Genomic DNA, 22,369 nt, shown 5'->3' on the forward strand with positions numbered 1-22,369 from the left:
ACTGGGTGAAAGCACCAAAGCTAGATGAAGCTGACTAGGAAACTCAAAGCCTGCTTCTAATAAGAGCAGTTTGCTCTTCCACTTCTAGCGGAAACCTCTACAGAGACATTCAAATGTTCTTAACACAAAATGGATTTAGCAGTGAATTGGGGAAAAGGGGATAAACGAACTAAAAAATTAAAATCTGCATCAAGAAAAAGGTACAAAGTCATATCTTAATGAAGAGACAAAGTCAATAATTTAAATACACAACCGAGAGTCCCATTAAAATTCTGTAACAGTAGTGCTTTGGATAGTAGTAGTCCTTAAGAGTCTGAAAGACCTGGTTTTTACTCTGCCACTCACCAGTTGTGTGAACTCTGAAAAGTTTTTTAATTGCTCTGAATTTTGGTCTCCTCATTGTAAAATGGAGGCAATATCTACCTCATGAGGTTGCTATAAAGACAGAATAAAATAACATACGTAAACATGCTAATTAAAGCCCATTTCTTTCTTTCTCTTTTTTTTCCTTTTGGCAGGTGGGATCTTAGTTCCCCGACCAGCAATCAAATCCGAGCCCCCTGCAGTGGAAGTGTGGAGTCTTAACCATGGGACCACCAGGGAAGTCCCAAAAGCCCATTTCCCGGGAAGTGTTTTAATATATACTCAACACTATCTAGCCCAAATTCACTCAGTGTGCTAAAGGTGAAAATGCACCAAGATAATTTCAATTCACAGGTTAAGACAGTTTCATCAGCTAGAACCTTAGCAACCAAAAAGATTTCCTATCATTAGGGAACTTCATTCACCCATCCATCCATTCATTCAGTGACTGCAAGTGTTTGAGTGCTTCCTATGGAGAGGCACATGAAGGGACAGATACAGGTATGATCACTAACCACTATGGAAGACTTACTAAGAGCCAGGCACCTTGTCCTGTGAAGTATATGAGAAACAACAGAACAAGTCAAACATGGTCCCAATCTCCACTATGTTTACATACTAGAGTTCCCAGTCTATGAAGTCAGCAATGAAGTATAGTTAAATGCTACAACAGGAGTACTAACAGAGATGGGGGCCGAGTATGGAGGCAATGAACAGCAGCAACTAAAAGGTTATATACTATGGTCCACTGAGAACAACAACCAAAAAAATTATACTCTCTAAAATTAGTGGAACATTCTAACTAACACAGAATGTTCTCCTTATATAACATTTCCACAGTGTTTCTTCTATAATTTTAAGGCAAGGGTTCTCAAACTTCATCGAATCACCTGGAGGGTTTGTTAAACTAGATTGCTGGGCTCCAATCCCAGTCTAGGATTGTGTTAGGAATTTGCATTTGTAACAAGTTAGCAGGTGATGCTGATATTGCTGCTCTAGGGATCACACTTTGAAAACCACCAGTTCTGTGCAAAGACATATGACTTCAAACACATACTGCAAATCTAAACCTTTAACAATTAAAAAAAAATAACTGTTTAGACTAAGTCCAGCTGTAAAGTACACGGATGAAGGAAAGTTACTGAGACTGACAGACTACACAGAGTTCAGAATTTCAAACTGAAGGCTTCTGTTTATTAAAAAGCCTAATTTCAGATGTTACACTCTTGTAAGAACAGTAAATGACAGTGTTCTTTGCACTCTTTATTTTTCATTGCTTGGAATAGAAAACAAATTTGACCTTACAATCAACAGACTAAATGCTTCCTTCATTCAACACCCTATTTGTTTGCTGTTTCACTGGTAGTGTATCCTGACCCCACCCCTTCCCACTTACTGCTAATATTAACTTTTTGTAGTCTCTAGTTTTGAGCCTACCACCTCTGAACACACTTCTTGAGTTTCTGGGCTGGGAAACTGGGTACTCAATCTTCTAAAGTCCACAGGAGCAAAGATGCCACATTTCTAATCTGAAAACATCACTGAGGAGCTTCTAAATATGTGAAACAAATTACATACTTCATCTTATCTATGTCTCTCCGTGTGTCCTAATTGCTGCCATCTAGTTAGGCCCTTCAGCTGTACTTTATACCACTTTCCAGAAACTTTAATTGGTTAGAACAAGAAAATAAGACTCAAAGTCTGTGAATCTGTACTCCCATAGGAAGCAAGGATACAAAAATTGAACCCAGTAGAAAGGTTTGTTTAATATCAATGTAATGTGCCCCGTGAATTTAAGACCTTTCTATAACATGGATCCTTCTGCTATATTTTGAACTAGGCAGATCTTAATTAGGATCCCCTTGTCCACTTACCTCACAATTAAAAAAATAATGCTAAAGCATTTTTAGAGAATTCAGAGAACAATGATTTAAGTAAAAGAGAACTGAAAAGATAAAACAATCAGGGGGTTAGCTTAGAAAGCAAAAGAATAAGCAACTTGAGCCTTCAAGAAGGGTAGTCTTCCATGTTTGGAAGGGGAAGGACCAAATATTTACTAAATGCCTACAATGTATCAAACTCTATACAAATATTACCTCATTTATCCTAAAAAATAACTCAGTGAAGTAGCTGGTACTATCCCCATTTTATAACCGAGGAAACAAAAATCAGAGAAGTTAAATCTCTAAGTCACAAAACTGTTAAAGTAGTAAGAGACTAAGGATTAAAACCCAGGCTTTCTCTAACTTCAAACCTCATGCTTTTATTATTGCCTTTCAGTGAGGAGTTGTGGGGGGCACTTTATTTAAGCAAAAAAGAGCTTATTTTGTAAAGTTTTGGGACGTACTGCTTATACCCCCAGACACTGTTATGCAGCTAAAGACAACACGAGGGCTCTGCATGTGCCTCAGACGTTCAGCTGCCTGATCTTTCTTTTCTTTTTCAATTCTTTTTTTTTTCTCCTTTTTTCTTTTTCAATTTCTCTTCTTGGCCTCACTTCTTATGGAGGGCTAAGGAGCAGGCTGTAATGGCAAGAAAAAAAAAATCAAAGAGAAGCTTCCTAAAATGCCTCACCCTCAGGCAAAAGTACTTTCTAGACAATCTTTCTGAAATTGACTCCTTTAAAAGATCTTTGCTTGGGCCTCTGGAGACCATAAATATCCCAAGAGTCAAAGAAAGAAAAGCTAAGGTGTAAACAACACAGAGAGGTGACCCATTTGCTTCAAAGTCAGATGCTGACAATAATCATATCTTATGATGCCTTTTATATGTCAGGAATTTTGTATGTATTGTTTCCCTTCATCTTTATAACCAGGATTATCCCCACTTAACTAGTGAAGAAATCTTGTCCAAGATCACAAAATTAGTGACAGAGCAGGTATTTAAACCCAGGTTATTCCTTACCTCAGTCAGAGCAAACTGAACAAATCTCATGGCTTTTCTTCTACTCTTTTACTATAACTTGATCTTTCCTTTTTTTGGTAGGTGTTATCACAACCAGGCTGTTAGCTCCAAAGGATGAGAACTGTTTCTTAAATGTATGACTGAGAGGAAAGAACCTGAGTTTTGAAGCCAAAAAAACTCGGTTTGACTCCCAGCTCTGCTACATGCTTGCTGTGTGACCTTGGGCAAGTCATTAAACCTCATGTAGTCTTCCTTCTTACTTTTAAAAAGGAGAATTTTTTTTAATGGAAGAAAGATTTAAGGAACACAAAACTGTTAATACAAGAGAAGTTTGAAAAAAATTATATGCAGATTTTATCAACTGGACTGGCTTAACTAAAAAAGGCTATCATGTACATTCCATTAACTGAACATGTGATACGGAGCAAGACAAGCAAGATTTTCTGACTATGGCATCCAGAGATAGTGCTTCTAGGAGGGCAAGATTCATAGGATATCTGCTCCAAAAGGTCAGGTGTCATGCCCTCCTCCAGACTATCAATGTATTTGGTTAATACATCTAACGACAGCACACCTTCCCCAGCTATGAACAATTTCTGGACCCTTGCCTTTACTAAACTATCTGCCATTTATAGTACAGTGTCTAATAGACAACAGGCATCTATAAACATTTACCAAATTAAAGAAATGTACCATTAACACCCCCTAACTTCCCTTAACGACTCATATAACTTCATCATTCCCAAATTTATAGTTCTTTGCCCTGTATCTTTTCTGTTGGTAAATCCTTTTGGAATCACAAATCCAGTAAGTTCATTAATTTTGTATAAAAACCATTCCATTCTTTTCATTTTTCAAATTATTTATTATTTAAAGCAAGAGCACCGAGCTATAGGTTCTTAATCTGGTTTGGGGTCGTGAGCCCCTACAGACTAGCTCCCCAGAAAAAGATACCAACACAGTATTTCACATACAATGTTGACTAAGGGTGGGTACTGGCTCAAAAAACTCCCTCAAAGCCTGAGTTAAGAGCCCTCTAAGGGGCTGATTTCCCACATTCCAGGATAGCATCAAACTCTATTATGGCATATTGACCACAGTCTCCCAAATCTCTTTCTTAGGGTACAACTTAAGAGTTTAAGGCTTTTTTCTCTTAAAAACAAAACAACAAACCATTTTATTTTGAGACAATTGTAGATTTATATGCAGTTGTCAGAAATATGAGATCTTGTATATCCTTCACCCACTATTCTCCATAACATTTTGCATGTCTATAATATCATAACCAGAAAATTCACATTAATACAATCTTACTGACTTTACTCAGATCTCACCAGTTTTGCATGTACTTATGTGTGTGTGTATGTTTGCTTAGTTCTATGCAATTTAATCATGTGACCACACCACAGTCTCAGTACAGAACAGTTCCACCACAAAGATCCCTCATGCTACCGTTTTATAGCTACAGTCACCTCCTTTCCTCTCTCCCCAACATTGGCAACCACTAATGTTCTCCATCTCTATTATTTTATCTTTTCAAGAATGTTAAACTAATGGAATTGTACAGTGTGTAACCTTTTGAGATTGGGTTTTTCATTCAGCATAATTCTCTTGAGGGAATTCCCTGGCGGTCCAGTGGTTAGGACCTGGCACTTTCACTGCCAGGGCCAGGGTTCAATCCCTGATCAGGGAACTAAGATCCTGCAAGCTGTGCGGCCTGACCAAAAAAAAAAAAAAAAAAAACCCTCTTGAGATCCATTCAAGTTGTTGCATTTATCAACAGTTCATTTCTTTTTCTTGTTGAGTAGTATTCCATGGTATAGATGTACCACAGCTAAACTATTCATCAATTGGAGACATATGGGTTATTTCCAGTTTTTTGGCTATTATGAATAAAGCTGCTATGAACATTCATGTACAGGTTTCATATGAACGTAAGTTTTAATTTTTCTGGGATAAATGCCCAAGAGTACAACTGCTGAGTCGTATGGTAAACATGTTTAGTTTTGTTAAAAACTGCTTTATCACAGACCCATGCATGCTAACAATATTTTACTTAATTTTGGTAGTATTATATTCCATAAAAACAGTATTGTAGGGCTTCCCTGGTGGCACAGTGGTTAAGAATTCGCCTGTCAATGCAGGGGACATGGGTTCAAGCCCTGGTCCAGGAAGATCCCACATGCCACGGAGCAACTAACCGGTGTGCCACAACTACTGAGCCTGCACTGTAGAGCCCACGTGCCACAACTACTGAAGACCGCAAGCCACAACTACTAAGCCTGCGTGCTGCAACTACTGAAGTCTGTGTGCCTAGAGCCCATGCTCTGCAACAAGAGAAGCCACCACAATGAGAAGCCTGCGCACTGCAATTAAGAGGGGCCCCTGCTCGCCGCAACTAGAGAAAGCCCACGTGCAGCCACAAAGACCCAACACAGCCCAAAATAAATAAAATAAATAAATTTAAAAAACAAAACAGTATTATACCATATGTATGCAGCCTTATGGGATTGACTTTTTCACCTAACATTAGATTTCCAAGATTTCTCCATGTTGTGGCATTATTCAGCTATAGTTTTCATTTTCACTGCTGTATTAAGTATTTCATTTTGAAAATCTCACAGTATTTAATCAATAGTGAAACAAGGTGCACTATTTTATGAGTGAGACATTCACGGGCAAAAGTTTCTTTGGGTATATTCCTAGGAATAACCTTGATCAATTTAAAGAATTTGAATATTCAGCTTTCAAAGGAAATGCCAAACTGTTATCCAAAGTGGTTGTACCAATTCACACTTCTACCAGCACTGTTCCTTCTAATCCACATCCCCTCAAGCACTAAGTCTTGTTTGACTTCATTTCTGTCAATGTAGCAGGTTTTCATTATTTTCCTGTCTCCAAAAGTTTTTTTACTCATTTATCTTCATTTACTCTTTTAGCTACTTAAAAAAAATTATTGAAGTATAGTACATTTACAAAGTTGTGTTTAATTTCTGCTGTATAGCAAAGTGACTCAGTTATACACTTATATATTCTTTTTCATATTCTTTTCCATTATGGCTTATCACAGGATACTGAATATAGTTCCCAGTGCTATACAGTACAACCCCTTGTTGTTTCTCTCTTTTAGCTACTTTCTATTCAACACGTCAAGTTGAAAAAAATAAATTCAGTTTGGAATTAGTTTGAAAAATGCAAAAAACCAACATGTTAATTTAAAAGTTGTCATCTTTTGGGCTTCCCTGGTGGCGCAGTGGTTGAGAGTCTGCCTGCCAATGCAGGGGACGCGGGTTCGTGCCCCGGTCTGGGAAGATCCCACATGCCGCGGAGCGGCTAGGCCCGTAAACCATGGCCGCTGAGCCTGCGCGTCCGGAGCCTGTGCTCCACAATGGGAGAGGCCACAACAGTGAAAGGCCCGCGTACCGCAAAAAAAAAAAAAAGTTGTCATATTTATAAGACTAGTTCCTCCTCCCACCAGGACGTGGCATATTTCTTTTTATTCACATGTTCGTTTACCACTTTCAATAAAATTTTAAGTCGACAATATGTGATCACAATATTCCTCATCTGTAATATTGAGAAAAAATTCTTCCTGCCTCATAGAATGGCCATGAAGATGGAATTAATGAGTACCACAGGTCATGGCACATGTTATATGCTCTACAAAGGTTAAATACTGTTATTGTTTGTTATGAATATTCACATACATTTTGAATTTATTTTTATTGCCTATCCCAAAGTTTTTGCTATTCTAAAAAATGAGATCATTTTGTCAATTCTTTTCTAATTGGCTATTGCTACTATATCAGAAAGCTACTGATTTACACATCTTTACCTTGTAATCAGCCACATCACTCACCATTTTCCTAGGTAAACAACCATGAAGTTGTTGCAAAAATGATAAATTCTGCCTCTTTCTTTCCTAATATTTATACGTATACCTATACAGTCACCCCTCGGTGTCCCAGGACCAAACTCCCATACCAAAATCCGAGGATGTTCAAGTCCCTTATATAAAATGACATAGAACTTGCATATAACCCACGCACATCCTCTTGTATACTTTAAATCATCTCTAGATTACTTATAATGTCTAATACAAAGTAAATGCTATGTAAATAGTGGTAAATACAACGTAAATCAGCGCAAAGCCAATTCAAGTTTTGCTTTTAGGAAATTTTGGAATCCCTCCCACCCCTGAGTATTTCTGATTCATTGTTGGTTGAATCCACATATATGGAGAACCCGTGGATATGAAGAGCCATACTTGGTCTATAGTTCCTTTGCAATTCCACTGTCTGGTTTTAATAGGTCTTGCTAGCTCTGTAGAATGAAATGGGGACATCTAGGTGTATTTCCATAGTATACTGTAAATCAAATAAAGAAATGTACTATTTTGAAATTTCAGTACATTTTTGTCTGGAAATATTCTGCACTGAGGGTTTTTTTTTTGGCTGCTCCACCGTGTACGGGATCTTAGCCTTCACCAGGGATCGAACCCATGCCCCCTGCAGTGGAAACGTGGAGTCTTAACCACTGGACTGCCAGGGGAAGTCCCTGCGCTGAATGCTTTTGGAAGACGAATTTCTGTGTATCTTTTCAAGATCACCTGGGGCTGGTTAATCTACTGAAAATGTTAACTTATTCCTGAGTCATTTACAATAACTTGTATTTTCCTAGTTATAAAAAGTAGAAAAAGAACACCAATATACATAAAAACATCTTATGTTTATTATGTAAATATTTAACACAAATAATATGATAAATTATTTTTGTTTCAGAAAACAAGCATGGGTACCCTGAGAGTCTTTGTATGTCTGCAAACGCATTTAATTGTCATCGTGGTTGAAGATCAATTTGGCTAATATAGAAATCTATATTCAAAATTGAAATACCTCAGAATTGCGTTATTTTCTATCATGCAATGAGGATGAATATTCATTTATCAAATATTTAGTAAGAGGCCACTCTGTGCAGCACTCTTAAAGGAACAGAAGATACAGCCATGAACAAAGCAGACAAAAGATCCCTGCCCTGGTAGAGCTGACATTCTAGTCATAAAGAAGGGGCAGCCAACAAGCAAACACATTAACTACAACATATGGTGCATCAGATGCTGCAAAATAAGCTAAAGCTGGGAAAACGTACAGGGAGGGCTATGTGGCTGGTAAAGAAGAGTGGTCTGGGTCTTGTAGCACCTCTTGGGAAACAGGCAGAGTTGCCTAGAGGAGTCACAGTCCTAAGTGCTAGGCTCTGCTCTCTGGGTTTCCTCCTCCTTCTTTGTCTTGCCTTGTGATCTTCACTGCCCTGTTGGCTAGGACTTTGATGTGTTCAGAAAATCTGATGAAACAGATTTTAATACTTTAGCACAAAATTTATTTTTATTTTTCTGAGTACAGTTTGTTGCAGGTACTATAGTGGGGGATGGGGGGGGTGGCAAAGATGGTTAGGTGTGAGGATCCAGACTCAGACTGACTTCAAACACTCCATATGCTGCTTACTAATTTTGTTACCTTAGGCAAATGATTTAATCTGTTTGCCTTGGTTTCCTCATGTGTAGAAGTAAAAATAATAACAGTAACTTCCTCATAGTATTGCTATGAAGACTAAACATTTGATGTAAAGTGCTCAGGCCAGTGTCCAGCATCCAGTATAGTGTTAGCTGTATTTTTCTTACCTGTATCCTTATCAGAGCTTAAATACTACTATTCCGTCTTCTCAATCTCACTTTCTCACAATTGGTTGACTTAACTACAACCACTTTTCCAGATCATTCAAAAACATCTTAAAATAAATCAACTGTATTTCAATTAAAAAAAATATCTTCAAAGCCAGGTCCAACATATATCAAGACTTATCCATGCTAAGAAATATTCACATATCCCAAGTTAGTTTTCTCAATGAGCCAGCATTACCTCAATCCCGTTTCTCCAATTAAAATTCAATTTGGTTAAAGGAAAAAGACATCAAAAAAGTCCAAGTTTATAAGATGTGGCACATATATACAATGGAATATTACTCAGCCATAAAAAGAAATGAAACTGAGTTGTATGTAGTGAGGTGGATGGACCTAGAATCTGTCATACAGAGTGAAGTAAGTCAGAAAAACAAATACTGTATGCTAACACATATACATGGAATCTAAAAAAAAAAAAAATTGGTCCTGAAGAACCTAGGGGCAGGGCAGGACAGGAATAAAGACGCAGACGTAGACAGTGGACTTAAGGACACAGGGAGGGGGAAGGGTAAGCTGGGACAACGTTAGAGGGTGGCATTGACATATACACACTACCAAATGTAAAACAGATAGCTAGTGGGAAGCAGCTGCACAGCACAGGGAGATCAGCTTTGTGCTTTGTGACCACCTAGAGGGGTGGGATAGGGAGGGTGGGAGGGAGATGCAAGAGGGAGGGGACATGGGGATATAGGTATATGTACAGCTGATTCACTCTGTTATACAGCAGCAACTAACACAACAATGTAAAGCAATTATACTCCAATAAAGATGTTAAAAATAATAATAAAATAAAAGGTGTGAAGAGTGGGGGGGGAAGAGCTCAAGTTTAAAAAATGAAAGAAGGGTGAAAATCGGAAGTAACTTTTAAGGATCAACAGTTTTTGATGGCTATCCTAAGAAACCATCTTTTACTAAAAAGATGAGCACCATACTGGACACCTGATGTGCTCAGAAAGGCAAAAAAAGCTTGCATTTTCATACCTTACTCAGTACCACGAATTTACAACTAGGAGAAAACTGGTGACATGTTATATTATCTAATGATTACAGGTCAAAGGAACTGTGCTGGTGCTTTTTACACAACATTTAATCCTCACAACTCACCATCCCACTTTACAGATGAGGTTACTGAGGTTCAGAAAGTTTCCCGAGAGTAGGGGACTAGTCAAGAGTGAGTTAGAATTTCAAACCCAAGCCAACACCTTAAAGTTCTAAAGTTTGTTATTTTATTATCATTTAATATGGACTGATTAAAGACAAGAGGAAATAAAAATAAAACCCAGTCAACCTTTACCATTTAGTCTGACGTTCCTGATTCTGCATGTACTTGCTTTCAAACACCTGGTGTTTGCTATATGCAAGACAATATGAAAAATATTAAAAAGCATTCCTTGCCCTCAAAGAGCTTGCCAGAAGAACACAATGAACAGTAATGTTTCAAACAATCTGACTGTGTTATAGAACAGCAAAGCACAGAGTTGAAAATGTAAGCAGTTTATCTAAATGTTCTTATTCTTGACCGCCTCAGGCTTTGTTTACTGTGTTTAAAAGTAAAGACCAAACGTAGGGTGGATAGCTAGTGGGAAGCAGCCGCATGGCACAGGGAGATCAGCTAGGTGGTTTGTGACCACCTAGAGGGGTGGGATGGGGGGGGTGGGAGGGAGGGAGACGCAAGAGGAAAGAGATATGGAAACATATGTATATGTATAACTAATTCACTTTGTTGTAAAGCAGAAACTAACACACCATTGTAATGCAATTATACCCCAATAAAGACGTTAAACCAAAAAAAAGTAAAGACCTCTAACCAACGGTGGGAGACAGAGAACAAAGGGAGGGAAATGACATTTTCATAACGGACGTGTCCATTATATCAACCTTGCCAAAGAGTCCAACTACTCATTCAGTGTTGGAATGTTGTGAATTTTTATTTGCTTAATAAAATTGAGGTATCATAAGATACACTTATTAAAACGTTTTAACTAGAAGACAGAGCAAAACAGACGGCTTTAGGGAGAAATCAAAGCGACTAGATGATGGCCAGTTTTGAGCAAAAAAGGAGCGCTAGTCTACACACAGAGAACAAAGACTACTATTCCTAATCTATTTCAGGACTGAAGAAAAAAAGGGGGGGTGGAGACCATGCAACTTCTTTGAATTTTTTCCCATCTTATTGGGAATGTGATGCAAACCATCCTTAATCTCCCTGTATTACCCCCTTTCACTGTCTCTAGGTTTGTTTTTCCCTTCTCCAATGACGAACACGCGTTGTAAAATAAAGGGATCCAACTGCCTGGCTCTGCAGCAATGACCATTTTATCGGCGAAGTCGGCAATCTGATTCGGAAAACCTCAAGCTCCGATTCCCACAGGTTGCTCCTGCCTCCGAGCAACTCAAGCTCCAGTTACCGCGAAGTCCGACCCGGCCCCGGCGGCCGCGGCGCGCTGGACAGGGCACCCCAGCCTCACCCCATCTCACCTCGGCCCTCCCTCCCTCCCTCCCGGCTCAGGCTGCCTTCACCTCCTACACCCTCAGTGGAGGCGCCGACCGCCACCCGCGATCAAAAAAGCTTCCCCTTTCGGGGAAGCGGGAGATGAAGGTTCATTTCTGGAAGAATCTGAGCACTCGGAGCGCGGGGCAGCTGCAAGAGGTGGGAGGGGGAAGGGTCGACAAGGGGGCGGGGAGCGCGGCACTATCCATCAAAATCTTTTTGCTAAGAGATCGCCAAGTCCCCTTCGGGCCTCCACTGCAGCCTAGAAATTCTCCCTCGCACCCTGGGCCGGGATGGGAATTGTAGAATCTAGGGTCCCGAAGACGAGGACGAGAAAAGGGGAGTCCATGACTGCCTAGGTCCCCAGGGGGCGGTAAGGGAGAGGAACAAAGCCGCTACCACCCATGCCCCCGGGTGGCCGGGCGAACCACAGGGACCCCGGAGGCTCCCTTACCTGCCGTCAGCAACTGCATGGCGTGAGTGAAGGACGGGTCGAGCGAGTCCTTCTCGGCCATGAGTTCGGGCAGATACTTATTCTCCGGCTCCATCTTGACCGAGGCAGTGGCTGAGGGGGGCAGCAGCGGGGTCGGCGCTGGACCGCCCACAGTCGCGTCGGGGCCTGTGGCCGAGGGCGGCAGCAGCGGCGGCGGCTGCGTGGCGGGCGAGGCCCGGGCGCCCCCCCGGGATCCCCCTCCGCCTCCCCGGGACCGGTGAGGCAGCGGCGGCTGCCGAGACGGCGCCTGACGCACCGAGGGGTGGGCACCTGAGGGGTCCATGGAGCCGCTGCGGCCCGAGGACCGGCTCATGCGCGCGGCGGGGTCGTCCCGGCGCTGCATTGGGGACGATGTGCGATCGAGGGATCGAGGAAGCGACGCGGCGGCGGCAGAGGCCCGAGCGACGGTTGGCGAAGGTGGGAGACCTGGAGCGACGGCGACCGAAGCCGACCCGAGCGACCCAGCGAAAGAGAGCACCGGAAATGAAGCGGCGCGCGTGCGCAGCCAGTGCCGGCACCGCCCTTGGGTTTCTCCGCGGAGAACAAAGTCCCCGGTCGGGCCACGGCGCCTGCGCACCTTCGCGGAGCCCGAAGAAGTCGCCTCCCCGCTAGCCTTTTTCCTCCGAGCTCGCCGGGCCGGAGCCTTGTGCGCCTGCGCGGGTGCCCGCGGGCTCCGTTAGTTTCTTTTCCTCGTGACTCGGCGCTAGAGGGACACGTGTCTCCTCCCACTTCTGGCCGAGAGCGCGGAGGGGGCGGGGGCTGTGGAATGTCTTTGTCTGCGCGCGGGCCCGCGGCTTGTGGGGCGGGAGACCTGATGCTCGCGGGGCCACGCCTCCTCCAACGGCTGAGCTGGGGACTCAATGGGGTGGGGGAGGGGGAGAGGGGTCACTGAAGTATGGAAATGAAAGGACAGCCGCCTGGGGGACGCGGGAGGGGAAGGAGAGAGAATTGGGGCTGTCTGGGCAGAAAGAGAGGAAGGAGAGGTTAGCGTGAAGAAGGGACGACTAAGGGAGAGTCTGACTCAGAGTTGAGGGGTGGAGAAGGGAAGCTTAGAGAGGGACATTGAGGAAGGACGGGTCAATTGAAAGACTGAAGGCTATTGGAGGAGTTAAACTAAGAGGGAGGGTTCAGATCGGAGACCTGATATCTAGCCAGGAAAAGGGCCCCAGACCAAAGCAGGGAATCCAAGAAGTACATATCCCATGGTTTCCAATATAGTAGGTTCTTAAACGTTAGCCGTTGTTGATCAGAGAAGTCGTCTTAAAAGGCGAAGCATTTAAGCTCTCTACATATAGTACTACTTTCTGCAGACGTGTTTCTTCCACAAAAACATGGGGTAGAGGCCAGCTGCGTAATCATTAGGGTGGCGCCTTCTACGATGTGAGTGTTAATCCTCCTGCCCTTCACGATGAATAAATCATTCCATACTTGCTCAAAGAGACAGACCCTTACCACTGCTCTCAAGGCCAAGGTATTATAGTGGACAGTCTCCCACAGCGTTCTCCTCATCCTGGGGTGCTATATGCAAATGAAAGCTAGGTCGTTACTTTCCCATAAACTCTCAAACACCTGGTAGCTTCTCTAACCCTTTCCTCCCCTCCACAGATTTTTGCTTCCCTCATTGAAAGCACTCGCTCCCATCCCTTCTCCTGGATCAGTTCGCCTAATAAGCCCACACTTTTCAAAAGCATTTCTGGAAATTGTCTTCTGGGTGCCTGGAAACTGCTGATATTTAGATCTGAAACTTAGAAGCCTTCAGCTAGGGAACATTAGGGCCTGGCTACCGTCTTGGGGGTAGGGAGACAAATCACCAGCAGAAATGAGAACAAAACACAGATCTCTCCGTAAATTATCACATATATGTTATACATATTTGTCTCCAGTGTCTAGGGCAGTACTTTACTTTGAGGTCACATAGGTAGTTTATAGTCAAGTAGGAGGGGGAAAAAAGAATGGTTTTTCATAATTGTAATGAATGTAAAGTGACAGGTGCCCAAAGATAAATTAGGTGGGATTGGAGTTCAAAGTGGAAGATAGATTTCGGCCAGGAGAGAATGAGTTCCAGGCAAAGGGAAGTGTGAATAACTGAGCAGAGATGAGAATGTCACAGATAGTTTAAGAAATGGGAGTACTCCAGTTGCGGACTGTGAAGAAATAGGTGAGTTGAGAGAGCAAATACCTGGAGGAGGGGAAGGGGGATGAGGAGTATTTATAGCTCCCTTGCAACACATTTCTGCTGCTGTCCTTGAAACTCCTGCTTGGGTGGTGGTGTTACAAATGCCTGAAGTGTCCTTGCTCTGTAATGAGATGCCTAGATGGAGGTACCTTGAGCTGAGGCTAATAAAACTTTGATAAAGAAGTGTCTGAAAAGGCACTGGGTAGTGGTATCTGTGGGTTTCTAGACTAGACTCAACATTCTTCCCAGGATGCTGCCAAACCTTTACGTACTTTGTCTAAAGGTGGGGTTGAGGCAAAGTTTGAACTCTTCTTCCTAGTGAGACACACAAAAGGTAATCTCTGAGGTGATGGGTTGTGAGGCTGCAGTGTAGTTACCAAGTAGGTGAAGCAACAGCCTTCTGTTTGGGGGAGGGGGGCCTTCCCTGGGGTCAGGGAAGAGTAATTCCTGTCCTGAAAGCCTAGAGGTCTGGATTTCATTTTGTGTTGACCACAATATGCTGCCTCAGGTTTACCTGAAGGTATTAACAGCATGGCCTTGTGAAAAAACTGATTTTGGAATGAGGCAGACAAATTCATAAGACAGCGACGCCTTGTCCTCACTGTGTGCCATTAGGAGAACTACAACCTGACTGAGCCTTCGTTCCCTCCTATATAAAGTGGAGATGATGACATCTACCTTGCCGAATTGTTGTGAACATTAACAAATACCAGTGTAAACCTCCTGGACTTATAAGCAGAATAATAATTATTATTATTCCATTTAGTGCCTAATGAAGATTTTGGGGTGTTTCATGTTAGCTGTGAATCTGAAAGGCCTGTTCTCTAATCTGTCTCGTTTTCACTGACTATAGCTAGACTTTGTTTTGGGGTGGGGGAGGGAGAAGTTCCTTCTACCCTATTTTCTCCCTTAATCAAGTTACTGTGGTGTAGGATGCAGGAGCAGTTAAGAGCATTGTGATTCAGATGGCGTTAGGTCCCAATTGGGCTCTTCCTCTTACCTGCTGGATGATTGAGCACATTACTTAAACTTGCTCAGCCTCTGCTTTCTCCAGCTTGATAAAAAAGGGGTCATAACAATCCTACCTTTGGGCTGTTAGGATTAAAAGTGATAGTATTTGTAAAGCACTCAGCAGAGGAGCTGACAGTTAGTAGGTGCTTGATAAGTGATAACGGCCATTGTTATTACTACACACTTTATTGAGTACCTTATTGCATACTTTCACTTTCATGTGAGTCCCTAACTGAGGGGCTGGAGGATTTTTTTTTTTTTTTTTTTGCCTTTAGCCGCTTGATACGTGCTTGACCCACCAATGGAGGATCTGTAGCCCCATCTGCCTCCCCTGCTTCACAGACGGTTTCCAAGAGAAGAAGGGCTCCAGCCCTGGACAGTTTCTCTTCTTGGAAGACAGTGCCAAATATGTGGAGGGTGTGGAAGGAGAAAACAAGACAAAATATTTAATTTTTTTCTAAGATTTTTTAAATTATAAAAATATACGCTGTGATTATTTGACATCTCTGTGCTTCATTTCTTCTTGTATAAAATACGGATAAACTACTACCTGGGAATTCCCTGGTGGTCCAGTGGTTAGAACTCTGCACTTCCACTGCAGGGTACACGGATTCGATCCCTGGTCGGGGAACTAAGATCCCGCATGCTGCATGTTGCGGCCAGAACCAGAAAATAAAAAACTACTACCTACTTCATAGGGCTCTTATGAGGGCTTAAACAGTGCATTTATATAAAGTAATTAGAGGAATGCCCAGCAGATTATAAATATCAAATATTCATTTTATTATAAAAGATACATGCTTCTAGTTTTAAGAAAAATCTAACTATAAAAAAAGGCATAAAGTGAAAAGTAAAATTCCCCTTAAATCCTGACCCATTCACTTGACTGCCCTTCTCTAAAGACACTATTCAGTGGTTGCTTGTGGAGCCTTCCAGACATTTTTATTGCATCTATTGTATATGCAAGTCTATCTTTTTTTGTTTTAAACACAAACTGCAGCATACTCTACGAACAGGTTTTGACTTTTTAAAAAAATTATTTATTTTGGCTGCGTCAGGTCTTAGTTGTGGCATGTGGGATCTTCGTTGAGGCATGCGGGGCTTTTCTGTAGTTGTGGCACCTGGGCTCAGTAGTTGCCAGGTGCAGGTTTAGTTGCCCCGAGGCATGTGGGATCTTAGTTCCCTGACCAGGGATCAAACCCGTGTCCTCTTCATTGGAAGGCGGATTCTTATCCACTGGATCACTAGTTTTTAAATGAAATATTCTGGTGACCTTCCCTTGTCATTATTTATAAACCTACTACATTAAAAAATATTTTTTTCGGGCTTCCCTGGTGGCGCAGTGGTTAAGAATTCGCCTGCCAATGTAGGGAACACGGTTTCGAGCCATGGTCCGGGAAGATCCCACATGCCGTGGAACAACTAAGCCCATGCTCCACAACCACTGAGTCTGCGCTCTAGAGCGCGTGCTCTGCAACAGGAGAAGCCACTGCAATGAGAAGCCCGTGCACGTCAACAAAGAGTAGCCCCCGCTCACTGCAACTAGAGAAAGCCCCTGCGCAACAGCGAAGACCCAACGCAGCCAAAAATACATAAAATTTAAAAAAAATAAGTCAAATAGAGACATGGAAAATATATTTTAAAATTTATTTATTTAATTAATTTAATTTTGGTTGCGTTGGGTCTTCGTTGCTGGGCGTAGGCTTTCTCTAGTTGTGGAGAGCAGGGGCTACTCTTCGTTGCGGTGCGTGGGCTTCTCATTGCGGTGCCTTCTCTTGTTGCGGAGCACGGGTTCTTGGCGCGCGGGCTTCAGTAGTTGTGGCACGTGGGCTCAGTAGTTATGGCTCGCAGGCTCTAGAGCGCAGGCTCAGTAGTTGAGGCGCATGGGCTTAATTGCTCCGCGACACGTGGGCTCTTCCCCGACCAGGGATCGAACACGTGTCCCCTGCATTGGCAGGGGGATCCTTAACCACTGCGCCACCAGAGAAGTCCCCTCTACTTCATTTTTCATGGTAGCATATTATTCCACCAAGTACTTCTCAATTCGTTCCCTTCTGATAGAAATATAGGTTGATTCCAGCTTTCCAGTATTGCAAATGATGCTGCAATGAGCCTCACCCTACAGGACATCTTTGTGCATTAATATCAATATATCTATGGGATAAATTCCTAGAAATGACACAGAAAGACTGTGCCAAGCAGCAGGATAAGCAGCATCCTCTTCTCGTACCTCCTCAATCAATTCTAGGTACTCTCTTCACATAGTTTTATTTTTTTAACCTGATTTTATTTTATTTTTTCATGGAGAAACATTTTATTTTAAATACAGCTGTGTGTGCATGTCAATCCCAAACTCCCAGTCTATCCCTCCCCCCCACCTCCCTTCCCCCTACCTCGTAACTGGTAACCATAAGTTCATTCTCTAAATCTGTGAGTCTGTTTCTGTTTTGTAAATAAGTTCATTTGTATCATTCCATTGTGTACATGTACCACATCTTCTTTATTCCCTGCCCATAGCTTTAGTCTTTGCCAATGTAGTAGATGAAAATGGCATGAGGGTCAACATTGAATAAGAGAGTTCATGCTCTCAAGGAGCTCACTGTAGAGTGAAGGGAACAAATATATAAATCAAGAGTTAGTAGTGTGAAAAGTGTTATCACAGAGAACTGTACAAAGAGCTGAAGGAATGCACGGGAAGGAGTGACTGGTCAACTGCCAACGTAAATGAGGGAAGTTGGATTTTGGGGGAAGATGCCAGGTGCGGTGGGGGCAGGGCATTTAAGTGTTGGGAGTTCAGCAGGTTCAGCATGCTTGTTCTCCCTCCTCCGTGATCTGGAATGTAGATCTCTAACCCAAACTTCTGAGTTCCAAATCCAGATAGCCAATTGCAGCCCTGTTACATCCCCATTTCAATGTCTCAGAGGCCCATCAAACTCAACATGGCCCCAGTAGAACTCAAACTTCTGCCATAAGCAGTGCTGCTTCAGGGCTCAGAGGACTTGAGAAATTAAATCCTTCAGTTAGACCCAGTCAGTCCTGCTCCAGCACCTCGAGAGCATCAGGGCCAGCAACACTTAAGGAGGCATCCACTTTCAGGGCCATCTCCTTGCTTGCCTCACTCTAGTCCAGGGGTGTTCTTAGCGTTCCCACAGAAGGCACCCTTGGTAGGGGCAGTGGGCAGGGACAAAGGGGGTCAGAGCAGGGCTGATGTGCCCAATGACTTGACCCCACTGCTTAGTCACACAGTCACGTGTGAAAAGTCCCAAGAAATGTCCCCAAAATACTTGAAGAGGGGGCTTCCCTGGTGGCGCAGTGGTTAAGAGTCCACCTGCCGATGCAGGGGACACGGGTTCGTGCCCCGGTCCGGGAGGATCCCACATGCCGCGGAGCAGCTGGGCCCGTGAGCCATGGCCGCTGAGCCTGCGCGTCCAGAGCCTGTGCTCCGCAACGGGAGAGGCCACAACAGTGAGAGGCCCGCGTACCGCAAAAAAAAATTAAAAAAAAAAATACTTGAAGAGAACTTTGCAGGAGCAACAACAGGAACTTGGGATGATTAGTGCTCATGTGGCTTTGTTTGAGTCCACAAGGTTATGAGGCCTGCGTGATATTTGGATTATAATAACTTTTTTTTCTGCCTGACCTGCCATCCAGAGCAGCTTGTGTGCCGGAACCACTTCTGTCTTTATATAGACAGAGGCTGGCACAAAGCAGGTATTTGATAAACGTATGTTGACCAAGTAAATACCTGCTAAATAATTAAACTCTCATTCTCCCCGTTGCTTTCACCACCGACCTGCTTCTCCTCCACTGTTCCCTGTTTTAGGGAACAACACCCCCAACTTACCACACAGCCAGAAATCTGGGAATCGTCCTTAACCTCTTTCTGCTGCCTCACCGCTCTATTCCTACCCTATACAATCCATGCCTGAATCTTATTGTTGTTTACTTCATAAATGGTGCCCATCGGTGTTTCTCTGTCTCCACTACCTGGGCCTCCATCTGAGGTGCCACAATGCCTCACGTGAACTTCTGCAACCTCTGAACTGGTCCCCGACTTCTTCTCCTGCTCCTGCCCCTCTTCTCTATTCTCCACCCAGAAGCCAGCATAATGTTTTCAAAATGCAAATCTGATCATGTCTGTGTGTCTGTCTCTCTCTCTCTCTCACACACACACCCTTAAACCTCTTCAGTGGCTTCATATTGCCCTTAGGATAAAAACCAAAACCCTTGCCATGTCTGCCCCAGCCCTGCCCGCATGGAGAGCCCTGCCTGGCTTTCCTGCCTCATCTCATGCCATTCTCCTCAGTTCCTTTGCTTGGCAACCCTGGCCTTTTTCAGTTCCTCAAACAAGCGAGACTCCTGCCTCCCCCGGACTGCACGCTGTCTGGTTTCTTCTCCTAAAACTCCAATCACGGCTCCCCTCCCCCGACTCCAGTCCCTCCCTGCTCCACCTCTTTTCCTTAGAGACTGTAATTCCTACACATCCTTCAGACTTCTAAAAATGTCATTTCTTCAGGGAAGCCTTCCCAGATACCCAGGGCAAGTCAGCTTAGCTCTCATTATATGTTCTCAGGGCTCATTCCTAACACTTACCACATTTGAAGTTTACTTCTTCACGTGATTATTTGAGTAACATCTACCTCTGCCACTTGAATGTAAGCCCCATGAGGGCAGGAAGTTTGCCTGCGGTGCTGATGGTTATGTCCCCAGCAACCAGCACATATTGGATTGGCTGATCAACAAAGAGTTGTTGGCTCAGTGAATAGAAATAGGAACAGCACATGCAGAGACATGAAAGCATTACAAAGCTTGGCATGGCGCCCTGGAATGGCAAGTCACATGGTATGATCTAGACTGGGGGTGGAGGGAGATGTTTGGAAAATGGCAGGAGATTTTTCAGGCCCCAGAGGTAGTCCATGTATTGATGTTCAAGTAAGGAGATAGAATGCCCAGGGGGAGCATCAAGATCACATGGTCAGAGATGTACAGCAGAGAAGGAAACCAGTGGCTCACAGCCCATATCTGGCCTGTGCATATGTTTTAATTGGCTTACCTAATTTAAAAAGAAATTGAAAGAGTTGCCAGTACTTATACATTGGGAGATTTCACATATTTTTTTAAATTCTGCATTTCTAGTTTTTCTCAAAACATCAGCTGTTCTAGAACACTGGGTTTGTACTCCTGCAAACAATAATTAGCTTCCACCTTTAGAAGGCACTGCCTCTAACTTCCCAGGCATATTTTTACTACCAGCCTGACTCTCTAAGCATTTGAGTTAGTGACCCAGATCTAGAGGGATCATTCTGGTCGGGGGAATGGAAGAAGAGATTGGAGAGGGTTGAACGAGTGGGGGAAGGGCAATGGCAGCGGGAGGAACTCAGGGAACAAAGGGAGTTCATATTCAACTTGGAGACACCTAGGCTCAAGGGACCCTACATCTGGACTCAGTCAGCTGAGCTCAGGCTTGGGGTGGGGGAGGGGAATAAGCTTCAGATCCTAGGGCCCTTCTTCCACCATCAGAAGCTTTGTTTGGACCAAAGAGAAAATAAAAACAAAACAGGAAATCCCCTGTGATCCTGGCTGGTCTGAGAGTAAATGAATGGAAACTTTAGAGGTTTAGCAAGATAAAAGCTACCTTCTTCTGGGCCCGATCTTGTCTTCTCCATGTCTCAGAGAGATATAAGATAGATAAGACCATGGTCCTTAGTACAGAGGAAATTGACAGTCTTGTTGTGGAGGAAGACATTTAAATAACTAAATAGTGCTATATAATAGAATAGAAAGCATTCATTCATTCAACAAATATATTTTGAGCCGCTACCATGTGCCACATACTGTGGTAGGTGCTGGGACTATAGTCATGAAGAAAACAGACATGGCCTCTGCACTCTGATACAGTTTACACCTAGGTGGTTTGGGAGATCAGTGGATGATGGAATTAATTCTGAAGGATGGGAGCTCTTGAAGGGAAACATTTGGGCTGGGCCTGGAAGGAATAATGAAATTTTGCTAGGACTTGGGTTGGAGCATAGAAAGTCCATTCTAGTCAGAAGGAAGAACAGGAAGAACTGGTGAGAATGCATGAGATGTGTGAGAAATAGAGAAGTGTTGGGTCGGAATGATTTTTGTAGAAGAGAAGAAAGCAAACTGTTTAGACCCCCAAGTTGTTGTTTTGTTTCGTTTTGTTTTCTTTGCGGTACGCGGGCCTCGCACTGCTGTGGCCTCTCCCGTTGCAGAGCACAGGCTCCGGACGCGCAGGCTCAGCGGCCATGGCTCACCGGCCCAGCCGCTCCGCGGCATGTGGGATCTTCCAGGACCGGGGCATGAACCAGTGTCCCCTGAATCGGCAGGCGGACTCTCAACCACTGCGCCACCAGGGAAGCCCCCCAAGTTGTTTTTTAATCTAAATACCATTGGGTTGTTGTCTAGAAATTTAATTCTTTAAAATGGAACTATTTCAAAATAACTAAAACAAGAAACAAATCCAGAGGTGAAAACACCATTGTCCCACTGTATGAGGTTTCACCGTAAAATAAGGTAATCATTTTAAATCAGCATAACACTCCAGAAATTACATGTTGAAATCAGAGGTTTTGAGTTCCTCTTTTCAAATTGCCTTCAGAGCCTAAAGCTCATTCTTCTATTATCAAAGCTGACAATTTGTTGTTGTTGTGTTCATGGATTTATAGTTGACTCTTTGAATTAACACATATGCAATTTATGCAGTAGCATGAATAGCATTTGACATTAAAGCTGACAAATTTTTATTCTTTAAACTTAAAAATTATTTATTTATTTGGCTGTGTCGGGTCTTAGCTGCAGCATGAGGGATCTTCATTGCAGCATGTGGGATCTTTCATTGCGGTGTGTGGGCTCTTTGTTGCGGCACGCGGGCTTCTCTCTAGTTGTGGTGCGCAGGCTCCAGAGTGCACGAGCTCAGTAGTTGCGGTGCACAGGCTTAGTTGCCCCGCAGCACGCGGGATCTTAGTTCCTCAACCAGGGATCAAACCCGCGTCCCCTGCATTGGAAGGCGGATTCTTAAGCACTGCACCACCAGGGATGTTCCCAAATTTTTATTCTTGAGGGTGAATTTAATTTGGGGAAACAGATAACTCAGAGCCAAAGTTAGTAAATAAGGTAGTAATCAAATTGGGAGGAAAATTTCAAGTAAAGAATTGAGTGTGACTATAGAGT

At 43.2% G+C, this 22,369-nt stretch overlaps 1 protein-coding gene across 2 annotated transcripts in view; it reads right to left on the reverse strand.

Annotated features, from left to right (window-relative positions):
- KHDRBS1 (KH RNA binding domain containing, signal transduction associated 1) overlaps positions 1-12,532 on the reverse strand; it is a 35,816-nt gene extending 23,284 nt beyond the window's left edge. The window contains exon 1 of one of the 2 annotated variants that reach the window (XR_009337973.2): positions 11,950-12,482. Coding sequence is in view for 1 of the 2 variants with exons in the window: in XM_059078270.2 (XP_058934253.1) it covers positions 11,950-12,331 (382 nt within the window). In the remaining variant the exon portion in view is untranslated. Of the gene's footprint in view, positions 1-11,949 lie in introns of both variants that reach the window. The other variant, XM_059078270.2, reaches the window with a different exon arrangement.
- Positions 12,533-22,369: the final 9,837 nt, after the last annotated feature.

This window comes from Kogia breviceps, chromosome 1 (genome assembly GCF_026419965.1).
Source record: "Kogia breviceps isolate mKogBre1 chromosome 1, mKogBre1 haplotype 1, whole genome shotgun sequence".
In the NCBI taxonomy this organism is placed as follows: domain Eukaryota; kingdom Metazoa; phylum Chordata; class Mammalia; order Artiodactyla; family Physeteridae; genus Kogia; species Kogia breviceps.